This window comes from Curcuma longa, chromosome 17, assembly GCF_044706935.1.
Source record: "Curcuma longa cultivar G26 ecotype Majalengka, Jawa Barat chromosome 17, ITB_CL_G26_1.1, whole genome shotgun sequence".
Classification (NCBI taxonomy): Eukaryota; Viridiplantae; Streptophyta; class Magnoliopsida; order Zingiberales; family Zingiberaceae; genus Curcuma; species Curcuma longa.
Genome location: NC_133877.1, coordinates 4,103,904 through 4,119,948, shown reverse-complemented (window position 1 = coordinate 4,119,948; position 16,045 = coordinate 4,103,904). Strand labels below are relative to the sequence as shown.

The window sequence follows — 16,045 nt, the reverse complement described above, 5'->3', positions numbered from 1 at the left end:
GCCACAGCTCATAAGTATGGATCAGCTGCAGCAGAGCCCGGCCATGGAGTCCAGGTCCAGGTTGTTCACGCTGCTCGTCTTCTCGGCGCTGCTCTTCCTCTCCATCTCACAAGGCACAGCTCCATCCATGGCCTTGTCTTTTTTACAGAAATCCTACTTTGCTGATTGAAATGTTTTGCTGACTGATTCAGTTTGTGCCTGTTTGAAGTAGATGGAGGAAGAGTTTATGCTGTGAGATCTGCACCTAAAAATGAGGTGAGCTGCGTGCTGTTCTTGTGTTCCTGCTCTTGTTTTCGTTCACTGTGAGTGAATTGACTGTTTGCTTTGTCTGTGTGACAGGAGCTAGGGCTGTGGAAGGGAAGGGAGCTGGTGGAGGTGAGCATGGATTACGAGGAACCGGGAGCTAATACCAACCCTAGAGGTGGATTGGTTCCCCCTCCGGCGACTCCTTAGCCTCTTGCCCTCTCTCTGAATCACTTCTTTCTCCTTGTTGCTTACTTACTGCGTGTTCTAGTGTGTAATTTGTGGTAGTATTTGTGGGATTGGTGTTCGTTGTTGAGGAGAATTGATGATGTAAATTTAATAGTCAATCTGTTGGTGTTGATGTTTAAATAAAATATTTAGGAAATTAAGACTTTAAGTTGTTGAATTGATTATAATAATTGTGAAATTTTATTCTTTGTTTGAACCAAATTGGAGATGCTTTTTATCATGAATTTGATCATGCTTTGTTGGTATGGCCTTTGGTTGGGACCAGAGTTGTAATTTAATATTTATAAAAAAATTATATTTGATTTAATAATGTTTTGCTCAATTTGAGTATTTAATTAAATGTAAAAGAGGAGTATTTTGGAGTAAAAAATTATAAATAGTGATTTTTTTTTTTGTATTATCGAATTTATATGAGTAGATAGCGTCGTTGGTCGCGAGAGAACGATGTGGGGACGATCGGCTTCCTTCCTTCTTGAGAAGCGTCAAGGCTTCTACCCCGACTCCGCCACCACGGACGCCAACCCTAACCCTAGTTCGGGTGGCAACGGGGTCTCCGCCTACTACCAGACGCGGGCGGACCATCACGCCGTCGTCAACAGCGATTGGCTTGCCCAGGCCGAGGCCGCGGTCGACCGCGATGCGTTCCTCTCGTCGGGCAGGCCGCCTGCCTCCTCCTCCTCCGTTCCTTTCAGCGTCATTGACGAATTCAACCACTGGCGGAAGAAGCCGGATCTGGCGGAAGCCGTCGCCGCCATCATGGCCCTCTCCGCCGTCATCCGCTCCAGCGAGGCTACGACCATGATGGAGCTGGAGATTGAACTCAATAAGGCCTCCGACACGTTAAAGGTTTGCTCTTTTCAAATATGCGGCCTATTTTTTTTATTGGTTTGTACGAAAGCATCGCTCAATTCCTTGTAACTCGATTTAGGGTTTCGCGGTAAAAAAATTCTTTGAAACATTGGGCAAATATGATCGGTGCGGTCATTATATTTGTTGAAGATCCTACTTTTTCGATAATTATGGCGCATGCTTGCTGTATGTTACTTCACTTGTTATTTTGCTGATGCCCATGTTTTGTTCAGTACTATTTTGTCATTTTCTGATGATAGGGAGGATTTAACTATTTATGAAGTTGCGTTTGCTACTCGTTTGAAATTCTTTTGTCAGATCAGAGATTTTTACTACCCTATTAGTAGCTTTGTCATTCCTTTTTTCTTGAGCTTTTGTGCATCTATCACTCGATCAACTTATTCAATAAAATATGTTTATAAGGCCTACAAATATAAAGATGGTCTGGTCCATTTGGTCCTGATAATTTGTTTGGTTCAGGTGTGCACTTACATGACTAATAGCCTGATATTATTTGTAGTGCTAACATGACCTGTTCTAATTGTCTAATTGTTGACTCGTTTAACAACACTGTTATGTGTTTCTATGCTATGTAACTTATTATGTAAACACCCCAATTTTTAATTTTGCCTCAGTAGAGGAATTATATCTTTTACAAAGTGATCATAAAGCATGGATCTTCAAGAGTCACACTAGCAAATAGCAACATCGTGTTGCCAGTATACTTCATACTTTATCTGTTAATAACACACAGCAAGGTCCCATTTAGCAATTATGTCCTTCGGGTTTGGTGATTATAGTTTCCTTTTTCCATTTGACAAGGATAGTTTCCATTTGACAAGGATAGATTAATTGTTTTATTGAAGCAAAGTAATAAAGCTTTCTGAAGAAGGACAAAACTCTAGTACTCTTTTTCCTTTATTGTTTAATTCATCCGTTCCATTTCCTAGTCTTAATTGGGTAAATTTCTTCCTCGTTACTTCATAAACTTCCAGACACAGATATGGTGTAAGGAGCTTTTATATGATCAAACATTTTGTTTACCTAGAAGTTTTTCCCACGTGTGATTTTGTTAACCAAATAAAACATGCTGCTTTTGAATCAACAGTATTGTTGAACCGCAACATCACAACAATATTATGCTCCCATGATCTAATTGTTAATCCATCTTATTTTCACTTGTACAAATGCCCATTTCCTGAATTTAATGAGTTATAGGAATTATTTTGGTTAAAGATGATGTGAAATCCTTCATGATGGTGTCTTCTCTCCATAACACTTTTTATGTGTGTATTTATAAATCTTGGATGACCAAAAATCAGAAGCTTATCAATTACTACACGTGTATGTTGGGGCGCTCAAAAAGTGCCTCAATAGATTTATGTTGTGACACTTTGATTTGTTGAGGCGTTAGGATAAAACGTCGTACAAGCGGGTGTCACAACAAATACTAGCGCCCCAATAGATATTTGTTGAGGCGTTACTAAATGTGCCTCATCTGCTATATGTTGAGGCATTTTATTGTGCCTTTTAAAGTTCATTTTAAAGCATCCAAAAGTGTCTCATCTGCTATATGTTGAGACGTTTTATTTTGTCTCATAAATTTCATTTTGAGGCACAAAACAATGCCTCATCTGCCATATATTGAGGCAATTTATTGTGCCTCTTAAATTACATTTTGAGGCACAAAATAGTGCCTCACCTGCCATATATTGAGGCAATTTATTGTGCCTTTTAAACTACATTTTGAGGCATAAAACAGTGCCTCATTTATCATATGTTGAGGCGTTTTATTATGCCTCTTAAATTATATTTTGAGGCACAAAAAAGTGCCTTATCTATCATATGTTGAGGCGTTTTATTATGCCTCTTAAATTTTCTTTTGAGACATAAAAAAGTGTCTCATCTATCATATGTTGAGGCGTTTTATTATGCCTCTTAAATTTTATTTTGAGGCATGAAAAAGTGTCTCATCTGCTATATGTTGAGGCGTTTTATTATGCCTTTTAAATTTCATTTTGAGACATGAAAAAGTGTCTCATCTGCTATATGTTGAGGCATGACAAACATAACTATATCAACTCGAATAAGAATTATGTAATTTCAAAAGTTATACACACATTAACATACTTTACAGGGTGTAGTTTAGAACAAGTAGAATCAGCAAGTCAGTCTCAGTTTCCATGAATAGCTGCTCTTCAGATGAGTGTTTGTTGTCTCTTGAGCTTTGCTGCCTCGGTGAATCTTACTATCAAGCTATGCATTCCAAGGTACATCCTCCCTTGACAAATAAGAAGAGTGAATTTTTTTTGTTTCAGTTACCCCAAAATATTTAACAGTAAATCATTTTTTTCTATCACAAATAAATTCTTACTATTCTTTAGCAAGCTGGAATTAGATCATACCTATGCCAATCAGTACAGTGAAAAAGGAAAGTAAAACCACAACAACAGCAACTGTGGCATCACTAGCCTTAGGATCTTGTGTAAGAAAGTAGTGTGAAAAATATCTGCACAAATAAATAGGTAAATAAACTATTTAAATATGAGGAAATGCTATAGAAAAACCCAAACAAGTGAAGGAAAATGTTATTACCCAAGGAGACAAACAGTATTTAAGCAATGCGAGGATGGAAAACCATACTCCATTGAGTTTTCTTTCTCTTCTTCTGTAGCATTCACTCTCCTCACAGGAGGAGATATCGGTCTAGGAGCTGACACGATATCCTATAATTATTTTTTTTCTCATCACAAAAATGTTAAGCAGTAGAGCACACCATATACTACTCATTCAGTTATTGATTTAAGCTTCGAAACATACCTTTATAGAGTTACCTATATAGTCACAGAAGGCAATCAACAGTGTCATTTGTCTCGCTAGTTTCCTGTGCCCGCTCTATCAGTGAAAGGAAAACAAAGAATAATTTTAAGCTTGTGTTTTGAAAATTGGACTGGATCTACTGATTCATCCGGTTTTTGAATTCGAGTATAAAAGGTTTTAGTTAATAGTTATACCCAATAGACAATGGGAAGAAATCCAGTGTAGAAAGGCAAAGCTGCTCTTGGCAAAGTGGAAGTGCAAGAACTATCATCCATCTAGCAAAAACTATCATCCATCTAATACATTTGTTCAAAATGTGACAATTCATACTAGCAAAAACTATCATGAAACATTACCTCCATCTCATGAATAATTGATGCGTATATGATTGATGACTTCGACTTTCTTTATTTTTCTCACTAGCCTCCTGCAACATATATAACCATGCATAAGCTTCAAACTTTATCAGAATCATAACTGATAGGAGAAAACAACATACTATCCCTTCTTTAGATAGCCAATGCTTCACAACTTTATTACTTGATTCTACAAACATGAGAAGCAAAAAATACAAGAATTACAATTGGTGAAAGCATATTCATCATTCTAACACCCAAAGAAAGTTGAAATTAACAACCCAAAAAATATTGATCATATTCACACTTGAAATAGGGAAAACCAGCCCTCAAACCAAAAACACACAGGCCTTGAAACACAACATTAGCTCAACATTCAACAATAAATCAACAGGAATTGACATCGTGATTTGGATTGAAGGGAGCAACCCGGTTTGAGCGAACCAAGGTCCAAACAGAGGAAACCAGCATCATTTAATTGCATGTATATCAGAGAAAGTCAAAACAAGACCAAAAATATACCCTTAGCAACTCAAGCATATAATCGAAACTTAGCAAGCCTACCTAGAAGATCGAATGCCTAATCAACCTTGCCACTACTCTCGCAAGAATTGAGGAAAGAGGTCAAAGGTTCGAATTACAAATTTATAAGGTATAGTTCTCTAGTTACATAAATCTCCAAAATCTTCCAACCACACTAATACCGTGTAGGTGAAATCATGCACAACTGTGGAGACTCGAGGGACGAATAACACATTCTAAAAATCCCTCCCCTCGCGCACACACACACACACCCAAATTTGTCTCTCTTATTACCTCTTGGCACTCGCATTTGCAAATCAAGAAAATGGCATAATTGTGCTAAGTAGAATTCCTATACCTCTATAAAATCTCCTGCCTTTGCCACGACTCTCTCAGTGAAAATGTTGTCTTCTTGAGATGCAGATTTCTGTTATTATGGGCAACCCAACTTCCACCAGCTTCATTGCTAAACAATAAAACCTAACCAGAATCAAGCTAGCAAACTTACCTCAGGTCAGTGGATGCCCTAGATCCAAAACCAGCCCGATTCCCCTTCTTCTCTGTCGAACCGCCTTCACCGATCGATTGGTTTATAGCCAACTGAGCTATAGAGGAGAATCGATCAGAAATCCAATGACAACCACGAAAATCCAATAAAATCCCTAGCTTAACTTACCGATCTTCTTCTTCTTCTCCGCAGCTCCAGCCGATCACCTCTTCCTCGCGCAGCCCGTCGATCGCTTCTAAAACACGATCGCAGCCGCTCCGGCCCACACCAGCAAGACCTCGATCTGAGCTCAGCCTCCGGCGACCATCGTGCGCTCGCGATCGAAGAGGAATCGCCGCTACTCGACCGCGATCGGAGAAGAGGAATGGAACAGAGGCTCTACGGCGTCTTCTCCCTTCTCGCTTAGGATTTGGTTGATTCTCCGGCGAGGCGAGCAGAGACGATCGTCGACGGATGCCTTCTCCTCACGGCGGGCGGCGGAGAGCACGCGTCGAGCGTTGGGCGAATACGAGATCGCGAGAGAAAAAGGGAACGGCGTGGGCAGAAAACCGAATAGGGAAAACTATTTACGTTATAACGAGGAGGAGTGCACAGTAAGCTTTTAAATCGGGTTAGGTTTGGACTAATTTGGTCACATAGTGGGTTGAACCAAATCTTGTTACGGTAGCGAATCAGGTTCAAACTTGGTTCGCTCGGTTCACTAACCAAACGATCTCCGATTTGATCCAAATAAATTTTGTTCAATTCGTCTTCGCAATACGAATCTTCTCATTGCATCTGTTTTGTCAAAAACCTCTTAAATGACTTCCCTAAAATTCAAACCTTTAGGGTAAATCTTATTTACCATTTTACCTCTTAGTTTCCGGTATTTTACAGATCAGCTAGTGCTATAGGCTGCGAGAACGATCGATGGAAGAAGAGGGAAAAGTGGTGGCGGCAAAATCAAGGTTCTGTGAAGTAAGAAGAGGGAAAAGATAAAGGAAAAGAAAAATAAAAAAATTGCAATTCTCATGATTTTATTACAAAAATGCCACTCAAATTTTAAGTGCCTCAAAAATTACATGTTGATGCATTTTAACTAAAATGCCTCATTAGATAGTGTCTTCTAAAATCATTTTTCTTGTAGTGAAAATCTGCTTCTACTGGGATCGATCTTCCACCGGCTTGGCATTGGCCTCCACATCATCTGAAAATACGCAAACATGAAAGTGGAATTGGTTCAGAATCTACATCACATTTCCTGTAAAACTCTGACTACATTCACATGTTGGCAATGCAAGTGTGCCTGCTGATGAATAGTAAAGCTACTTCAGAGGAGTACAGACAAAAGAAAAGCCACCCCACAATCTAATCAACCCACCACACATTGTGGGGCATCCGGCAATCAATATGAATCTTAGCCGAGATAGTCGCAACACTGCCTACTCTGTCACTGTTATTTCTTCCCTGTTCACTGTGTTGTTGCTTGTAAGCTTTTGAGTGATCATCTTTAATACTGTTACCACAATAATTAGTATAGTTTCATCTGTTCTCAAAGTCACTATTTTAACCTTATCTGACTACAAATCTCTCTTTGCTTCTTTATCTGTTCTTATCTTGTACGCTACCTTGTCGGCCACCTGACCTCTGAGGCAATGGAAGAGCGCATTTTAAAGGTGTGTTCATCTTTGTTGAATGTCTGCCTTTGTAGTTGGCTTTTTCCAGGTCCTGCTGGCTACTATGCTTTCATCTGCACACTGATCTGCAGTTTAGTTATTTTAATCATGCACAATCTGATCTGGTTTTGCTGCCACAAATGGAAAAGATCCTGAGGACTCTGGTACAGAATAAAGAAAGCATGTGAGTCAGTTTAAGACCCTGCCACAGGCGAAGGCCAGTTAGCAAATTGATGAAAAAAACATGAAGAAATCTCTCTCTCTCTCTCTCTCTCTCTGCTCCAAAGGGATTGTTGTATGTCGCCCCCAAACACTATTTCAACTCCAACCCACTCACACCATTTTACACCAAAAAGGAATATTCGGTTCGAATATTTTATTTATTCTTAATCATTTATTCATAATTAATTATCGATATACATTTTAATTTAATAATTAATTTATGATAATTATTATATTTAAAATTAATATTTCATTTATATTTAATAAGTTAATTTTTAAAATTTATAATTATTATGATTTTTTATTTTTAATATTTATTACAGATATAAATATATTTTTAAAATATTACAAAATCACCAAATTTATAATTATATTATATAATAATAAAAAATTATTAAATAATCCATCACCAAATTTGGTCTACAGTGCATCACCAAATTTGGTGATCTACTGTAGCATCACCAAATTTGGTGATGTCCTTTGGGGTATTGGTTGGAGGAAATTGGTGTAAATTTTACACCAAATTTGGGTTTTGGGGTATTGGTTGGAGTTGCGAAAAAAGATTCTCTCTCTCTGCCCTAATAGGTTGTTGGTATGTCACATCTGCATCAATATACAACTTGGCTTTTAGCACTCTGGTCAGAACTGGCCAAACAATGCTTTACATTTGTTATGGCATAGTCAATGGCTTTTGCACGTAGTTGGTTTGCTGTCAAAGTATTCACTCTCCACCATTGACAAAATATCTGGATAATTAAACCAGTTTTCAGATAAGATCACTGACTCAAGTTCAGCATCAATCTATCCCTAAAGAGCTTAGTTGGCTGCATGTTATTGTTTATGGAATGATATAGATTTCACGGAAAAGGAAGCTTCTGATATTATTGCAGAATAACATGGAATGTCAAGGTTACAGTACACAACACCACACTAAACATAAAGCACACCAAATGTTTGAACTTTGAATGGATAAGCAACTCTCATATAAATAAGCCTCGTCCTTTGAAATCTCACTCGCAAAAGAAACAGGTCATTGCACCAATCAAACTTCCTGCTGAACCTCCATCTACTTGGAGCCATTAACAGAAGCTTCTCCTTCTACTGCTAGAGGAACAGAATCAGCCTGAAAATGGCAACAGAGAGTGCAATTATTAGTAAAAATTACAAAAATGGAAGTGGTAGAACAAGTGTAATTGTGATTTGGCTTTACCAGTTGGCGATATTTGAGGGCGTAGAACATCTCCAGGTAACGGCGAGTCTCGCGCCTTTCCAGATTAGAGACGTACTTCCAGAAACCATAAACTCCAGTGAGTGTCATCAGTCTCTCAGAGTAAAGCTTCCAGGTATACCTGTTTTATTCAAGAGTGTGTGTTAGATAACAGTCACAAAGAGAGAGAAAGCATCACAAAGAGAAAGGGTTCTTACTTCTCTTCAATTCTCTTCAGCCCCCCAGCAGAGATTTTGTCCCAGTAGGTTGGGTCTTCCTTGCACTTATCGAAAAAGTTCACAACAATTTCAGCAGCTTTGTCACCCTGATAAGGATCAATGTGGAAGCCAGACACCCCATCGACTATAATTTCTCCGGGTCCTCCGTGCACAGTTGCAAATGTTGGCAAACCACAGGTCATTGACTCGACGACAGTGAGCCCAAAGGCTTCATAGAAGGCAGGCTAAGCAATAGCAAAACAAAAGGCAACACGTTAGTAAAATTCCTCGACTCGAACAAAAAGATTGGGCATTGATAGGCAATGAAGAGAAGTACTTGAACGAAAACTCCTCCAGTGTCGGCAATGTAACGGTAGAGCTCGCCGTTGCGAACCCGATTCATCTGGGCAGAGATCCATCTGAAATGTCCAGTCAGATTGTACTTCTCAATGAAGGTGTACATTTTCTTGAATTCTGCTTGCTCTTCAAGATCCTTTGATTCCTTTCCATGGTCTCCACAAACCACTACAAGGTTTGCCAGCTCCTTCAAACGCTCGCTCCGGCCATAGAATTCAACCAGACCTGTTAAGTTCTTCACCCTATCCAGCCGTGCCATGGAGAAGATAATCGGCTTCTTGGTGTCATTCAGCACACCTCTGCAAGTTTCTCAAGTTAATCACCGAGCCAATCAAACAAGAACGGTAAACATACAGGAAGGAAGAAATGGTTACTTGTGCTCTGTGTTATCTACAGGATTGAACAGCAACTCTTCGATTTCAGGGTGGAGGGAAGTGAGCCTCTTGTGCTTCTCAGTGTATGGGAAGTAAATGGACAAATCGGCACCAGGAGAGACAATGTTGAACTTTGGATCGAATACATCAATTCCATGAACAACTCGGTAGAGTCCAGGGAGAGTGAAGGCAGTGTGAGACTCGTACTGCCCCACGGTATCCTTGCTGAAACCAGATAACAGTCCAAAATTTGATTTAGATCGCATTAATGTTTTTTTTTGCTACAATAAAGAAAGGTATAATCAGAATGTTGATCAGCCTGAGTATTACCTTCCAGCAATTTCCTGGAAGGTGCTAGTGATGATAAAGTCAGCATGATTCATAGCGATCAAATCAGCTGTGAATTGGCAAGAGAAATGATACTGATTCTCAAACTTCTTCCAATAGATGTCCGAGTTCGGGTACTTTGTTTTCTCCAAAGCATGGGCGATGGTGCACTGCGTGAGAAAAGAATGAGTATTACTAAGGCATTGAGCTTATTGATGAACCACTAGCTATGCAGATGCCGACGAAGAAAAATTCACACCTGGGTTACTCCCAATTTATGTGCAAGCAAAGTTGACACTAGATTGCCATCGCTGTAGTTTCCGATGATAAGATCAGGGGTGGCTTGCAGCTCTCCAGCCAACTCATTTGCAACATCCTACCAGAAACAGAAAAGATATAAACCTTCCAAACAAATTTAGCAGAGAAGACCACATGAACAAAGGTAATGCAATTAAGCTTACCTCAGTATATGTTTCTAGGTAAGGCCATACTTCAAAGCGGGAGATCCATTTGCGGACTATTCCGTTCTCCGTTCTGAATGGTACACGAAGAATATGAGTATGCTCGGTTCCAAGGACCTTTTCAAGCCTCTGCCCACAAGTTGTGCCCACTGCGTCCGGAAGCAATCTGCTAACCTGTATTATCCCAACAACATAATTGTGAGGCAGGCTCTATGGAACATATTAGTTTTGACTTTCAATGAGAGCTTGCCCATTTAATTCATTCCAGTTCTTACAATTAGAATTCGAGGTGTGATATCTAGCCCCTGACGCTTGATTCTGAGAAGCATCTCATTTTCTAAAGCACGAACTTGATCCAAAATGTAGACAACCTGCAATTGTCACTATCGTAAGAAACAAATTTAACTTGATGCAAAGATAGATTGTCTGGGACTAAATCAATACCTGACCACCAGTGTCAGGGTAGCCCAAAACGTTAGCCTGGGCAAAGTAACCATGTGGAGAAAGAATCACGACATTGAACATCATCGGAATTGTTCCCAGGAAAGTTTCCAAGGTGGTTGGATCAGGGGCCTCAAGAAGATCAAGTAGCAGGTGAATGGTCTCGTATACACGCTGAGCAGTGTCACCCCAACCCTTTTCCAACCCAAGCTCTTGAAATCTAAAACAGTGAATTAAGAAAGAAACAATGGATCAAATGGAATTCTAATATCGGCCTTTGAATCTCATAGCATAGTATTTACACTACATATTTTGATAGCAAAACATATTCTTATCATTCACCTGTGGTGGAACTCTGAGTATGGTGTGTCCAATGGAATGCTCAGCAAATGTTGCTCAGCCTTCCTCAATGATGCTCGAAGGGCACTAAGGCTCTGGATCCGGTCGTTGAGCATCATAGACTACGCAGCAAGAATTAATATAAAAATGATTAGTAAAATGATGCAGCAGAAGAGGATACTATACTTCATGTGACATTGTCAAACATACAAAGAAACTAATCTTAAGTAGATAAATATGGCCATCTTAACTAAGATTACTTTTAAAACATTCAATGATAGACAATAGTATTCTTGATTAATGCATCTAAGAGCAGAAAGTTGCAATAAAATATTTATGTTTATGGAACAGATCTTCGACAACAGTAAAATTCATTATACAATTACTTAAGGAAAGATTCTACACATGTATAATCATTATTGATCTAGAGAATCAAGCACTTACCATGCCCTTGTAGTTATGCTTCCTGAGGAAATTGAGCAAGGGGTACAAGCTTTCTTTGTCTTGGAACAACTTTGAAGAGAGATGACGGTTGAGGAACTGCACTCCATTACCAATGGATTTTGATAGCGAGGGACGGGGAAACGAGGCATTGAAGGGCTCAAAGTCTAACTCCAGTGTGAAGTTGTTGTTCTGCGGGCTGAAAAGGAACAAAATTCAAATCAGTTTCTCAAAGACATACGCTGATACTGATATCATTCTCAGATTCACCCACCTTCCCTCAACAAGTTCCTCTTTGAAATGCAGGTACTCAGGAACTGTCAACTCTTCCACAGCGAGTTCAGTAATATTGACCCGAACATATTCCCAGACTCCAGGCCTTGGTCGAATTGCCAAAGCAACCCATGGAGGAATGACAATGGCTTCCTGTGTTAAAGGCAACATGCTGTCATGAGAAAATGAGAAGAAAAAAAAACCTGGATGGCGAGAAACTTGATGTTTTAACTTGTACCTGTGCCGCCTTGATAACATCCTCAAAGGCTCCATCCTTCAGCTTTTCCTTATCTGCCTCAGAAAAGGTAGCTTCATACTCAGCCAACAACTGGTGAGGTTGCAGCATACCCTTACCTTGGTTGATAAACCTGGCAGATGAAACGTAATCAGATGTTGGAAATAATCCTGAAGTCAGAATGGATGCAAGAGTAACGTATGATAGCTGGTGTTCAATATGTATTCTCCAGAAAAACAAATGCACTGAGTAGAACAGGATATTCTCATGTTGATAAGCCATGAAACAGTAAGAACAAAGTTTGACATACATGTTTGATATTTCAGTTCTTCATATTTTTCAAGAAACTAGAGAATAGATGCTAGATGGTTATAAACCTTGAGAAAAGAGCCACCAATTCATTGGGCTGGGAAGAAAGGGAGCCCCCAATGCGCTCCCTAACACTGTGAGCACGGGTCAAGCTGCGTTCAGCCATTGCTATGGATGCTCTCTTTCAAGTTTCGAAGACACAATACTGCAACAAAAACAAGGAAATCCAGGAACATCTATCAGGTCACTACACAAGGCAAAAGAGGATCTAGGAAATACTTGCCCAAAAAAGAAGGATCTAGGAAAGATAGCAAGGAGATCAGCTAAAAGCATGAGATCTATTAAGTTCCAGAATAATAGGAAGGATAGAAATACAACGATAGACTTTTACTTTTGTTGAAAAAGAAAAATTACATTTTACCATCCATTACTCTCGAACAACTTACTAGTTTCTGATTTCAAGAATTAGCAAACTACCAAACTAGATCTATTATCAGACACAGAAAATATCTGAAAGGTTGGATACAAGATAATTTAAAACGATAAAATAAATAACAGATGTCTGTAGTACGAAGTGTGAGTTGAACTGATCAAATGTATGGCTAGGTAATCGCATAGATCTCCCACAGACAGAACCCCAGAAGCATTTACAAAGTAAAATCTAAAGAATATTGCAAACACAAATGATGAAGTGAGTGGATCTTGCTTTTTGTTTTGTTTGTGGTGCAGATAAAATTCTCAGAAAAAAAATTTTAACTAGAAAGTAAGAAGCCCTGCTACTGGATCTGCAAGATAATAGCGAAGTTGAATGAAAAAATTCTGCCACGATGTTGACAAAGAACACAGCAGATCCAACTCGAGCAAAAGCAGAGACTTTACCTGAAAAATTACTCACTTCCTTACAAACTACCGCTATAGCAAATCAAAACTTAAAACCCTACCTAAACCCACTTTTCCATTATGATGCTTGTAACTCCCATCAAGATCTACCCAAAAGAAAATTGGCAACCAAGAAATTTCTCCAGACAGGTGAGTCTGGTATTATAAAAATTGGATTTTGGGGTCAGAAATTAGTCCAAAGTTAGAACTTTATGCAATAAAACGTTCACGCAGCATCTCCGCCGCATTCTGCAGCAACAACCAGATCTATACTTCGGACGTGCAAGGTGAGGGCTTTACCTTGTTCCTGCTGAGCTCGAAAGCTCAACACTGGAAAAGACCAAATGCGTGACGGAGGAACCAAAGAAAACAGGCGGAAAAAAAAACGGAACAAACGCAACGCAGTCCAGAAAACGGACTGAACGGACTTGGGATGGATTGGTGAGGAGAGCTCACCTCTGGTGCCCATTTTATAGTCGGATCGAGGCCCACCATCGCCTTTGTTTAATGCAAGAAAAAATTGTTGGGTGTCGCCTCGCTGTTCTCGGTTTCTTCAACCAAACCGCGCTGCCGTCAATGCGCTGCGTTGGCCTGGCTTGGCTTCTTCCTCCCACTGTAAATTTTTCTTATGGTAGCTATAAAAATCACTGACTTTGAGTATTTTTGGTATTTAAAAATAAATAAAAATTGCTGTTTAAGATTCCAATTAGATGCCTTTTTAGTAGAATATTCGTATTCCCAGGTGGGTTTCTCGATCTTCACGATTTATTAAAAAGAAATAAAAAAGACCGCCCTTATTTTTCTTAAAACAATTAATTACACATTTTATTTATTTATTTATTATCATTGTAAAAAGTCCTAAATCCCCTTTGACTTTTAGATGAAATAAAATAATTACTGAGTAATTATGATTAAAATTATTTTTTCTTTCCAGTGGAAAAACACAAAATAATTGAGGGATTTGGTGCGCGGTCACAGGCGCAGCACGTGAGGCCATGAACGCAGAAATCACGCGTGGCGGATAATTTAATAAGTACCTACTGGATAAGATTAACCAAGGGCCGGGGCCCACTCACCTATCTCATATTATATATAAATTATTAAATCAAATCAAAATTTAAAAGAAAACAAATATAAATATAGCTGTCAATTTAGATATCTCTTGCTCTACCTGTCAAGCAATTTAGATGAGATTAGATTGAAATTTTATCAATCTATTTTAAAATGGATTCAGATGGATTAGCCCGTTTAAACCTGTAACCTGCGTGAATTGGGCCGCGGCGGATTTGATTGGTCCGTTGGTTGAGAAAGCTTATTTATTTATTTTAAATTTTAAAATTAAAATAGAAAACTCAATAAATTAGTGGGATTGATCCGTCTAAATTATAATTCAAGTTTAAAATTTTCAATTTAAATAATTTAAACTGTAATCCAAATTTAAAATTTTTAATATTTTTGATATTTTTAAATTTTTTGACAGATCCGTGGATTGACTTGCCTAATCCGCAATCCATCTTGGATTGGATTGAATTGGAGATTTCTTAACCCGTCAAGTTTATAGATCGGTCTGCCCCGTCATGAGTTGGTGTCAAATATAAGCTATCCTAATGAATTGATAAACCTAATAATTAAAATGCTTAAGCGTGCTTATTAGATCATGAAGCCACCATATAAGTAATACTTCTTATGAATAATATGTGTGTTAAATATATATTCCATTGTTATAAGTAATGGCTCACACTAATCCTTCATTAGTCAAAAATTAGTGGAAATTAATTCAAAGTTAGGTGTGCATTTGTGATATGAATATGATATTATCGACGTGGGCCCCAATGTTTATTTGTCTAGCATGATTTTGTCCGTGGAGTAGTTGAGAAGGAATCGATTGATAATTGATGCTAAAGGGAACGCCTTTAAATATTTTTTTCATAATTTATTTTTATACATATTTAGTTGGATGATGTCACATTAATTATAGAAATAGACTAATAGGCGTGCATTATGACGTGTAGCATGTTTAGTGATAAACATAATATTTGATTTTATATTTATTAAAGACAATGGATGTTAAATATTGCTAATATGTTTTTTTTAATATTTATAGAGTTTTTTTGTTTGTGTTTGTTTCTAATTGTTAAGATTGTAAAAATCAAATAAGATACATTATACAATTTAGGCCTAAAATATTATATAATAATTTTAAAAAAATGGTGTAAAAATGTAAGCTTGAGATGTAAGAAACCAACTAATTTTCCAAACATTATATAATTTTGTAAAAAGATTAATTAGATTCATAGTTTGGTGGGTTATAAATGATTGCACGTGGACCAACTATATTTTAACACATATAAAATCATTATCCGCTATTTAATCATAAAAAATATTTTTAATCTCACCGTTTAGTATTAATTGTGATTAGAGATTAAAATAAGCCTCTTAACTATTGGATTCGGAACACTAGGGGCAGAATTCGGAATTCTTAATTTACAGAGGTGCAAAATAGATATTTGCTTGCGGTCCTCGCGGAGTAGATCAGTGATGGGAATTCCACGGAGCAGCCTTGCAATTATTCAAACAGCAAGTCAGACGCCGTAATTATGCGGCGAGATCTTGCAATTGCCATCGTGGACAAAATCTAATTTATGGATTCGGCAAAAAAAATTTAATTAATTAAATTAAATTGAAAAGAAAAATAAAGAAAAATAAAGAGAAAAATGTAAAACATTGGACTCAAGAAGTGGTTTTTGACCACCATGTGAT

The 16,045-nt window shown here is 38.1% G+C and overlaps 3 protein-coding genes across 9 annotated transcripts; 1 reads left to right on the top strand and 2 right to left on the bottom strand.

Annotated features, from left to right (window-relative positions):
- The first annotated feature begins 921 nt into the window (after positions 1-921).
- Positions 922-1,622, top strand: LOC141811554 (uncharacterized). Its single transcript, XM_074699576.1, has 2 exons — positions 922-1,338; positions 1,602-1,622. The coding sequence occupies exons 1-2, from the start codon at positions 937-939 to the stop codon at positions 1,620-1,622; spliced, it is 423 nt and encodes a 140-aa protein (XP_074555677.1). The 5' UTR covers positions 922-936.
- Positions 1,623-3,410: 1,788 nt separating this feature from the next.
- LOC141811731 (lipid phosphate phosphatase delta-like) lies at positions 3,411-6,069 on the bottom strand. Of its 7 annotated transcripts, none has more exons than XR_012600198.1 (10): positions 5,716-6,069; positions 5,548-5,639; positions 5,398-5,466; positions 4,661-4,707; positions 4,518-4,588; positions 4,356-4,436; positions 4,162-4,236; positions 3,937-4,054; positions 3,747-3,850; positions 3,411-3,622 (listed from the first exon to the last, which is right to left on the bottom strand). XR_012600198.1 is itself a non-coding variant. In XM_074699779.1 (10 exons), exons 5-10 carry the CDS (start codon positions 4,521-4,523, stop codon positions 3,540-3,542), a joined length of 480 nt encoding a protein of 159 aa, XP_074555880.1. In that variant the 5' UTR covers positions 4,524-4,588; positions 4,661-4,707; positions 5,398-5,466; positions 5,548-5,644; positions 5,716-6,069; the 3' UTR covers positions 3,411-3,539. The 7 variants fall into 7 exon arrangements, 6 of the variants coding, with proteins under 6 accessions (XP_074555880.1, XP_074555881.1, XP_074555883.1 ...); XM_074699779.1 differs by having other exon boundaries at positions 3,937-4,067; positions 5,548-5,644; XM_074699780.1 differs by having other exon boundaries at positions 3,937-4,067; positions 5,398-5,487.
- Positions 6,070-8,279: 2,210 nt separating this feature from the next.
- On the bottom strand, positions 8,280-13,713 carry LOC141811984 (sucrose synthase 2-like). The gene is made up of 16 exons (XM_074700068.1): positions 13,586-13,713; positions 12,475-12,611; positions 12,101-12,230; positions 11,864-12,015; positions 11,593-11,788; positions 11,152-11,270; positions 10,813-11,029; positions 10,644-10,739; positions 10,369-10,542; positions 10,167-10,283; positions 9,911-10,077; positions 9,581-9,805; positions 9,187-9,505; positions 8,850-9,094; positions 8,635-8,773; positions 8,280-8,547 (listed from the first exon to the last, which is right to left on the bottom strand). The coding sequence occupies exons 2-16, from the start codon at positions 12,570-12,572 to the stop codon at positions 8,491-8,493; spliced, it is 2,451 nt and encodes an 816-aa protein (XP_074556169.1). The 5' UTR covers positions 12,573-12,611; positions 13,586-13,713; the 3' UTR covers positions 8,280-8,490.
- Positions 13,714-16,045: the final 2,332 nt, after the last annotated feature.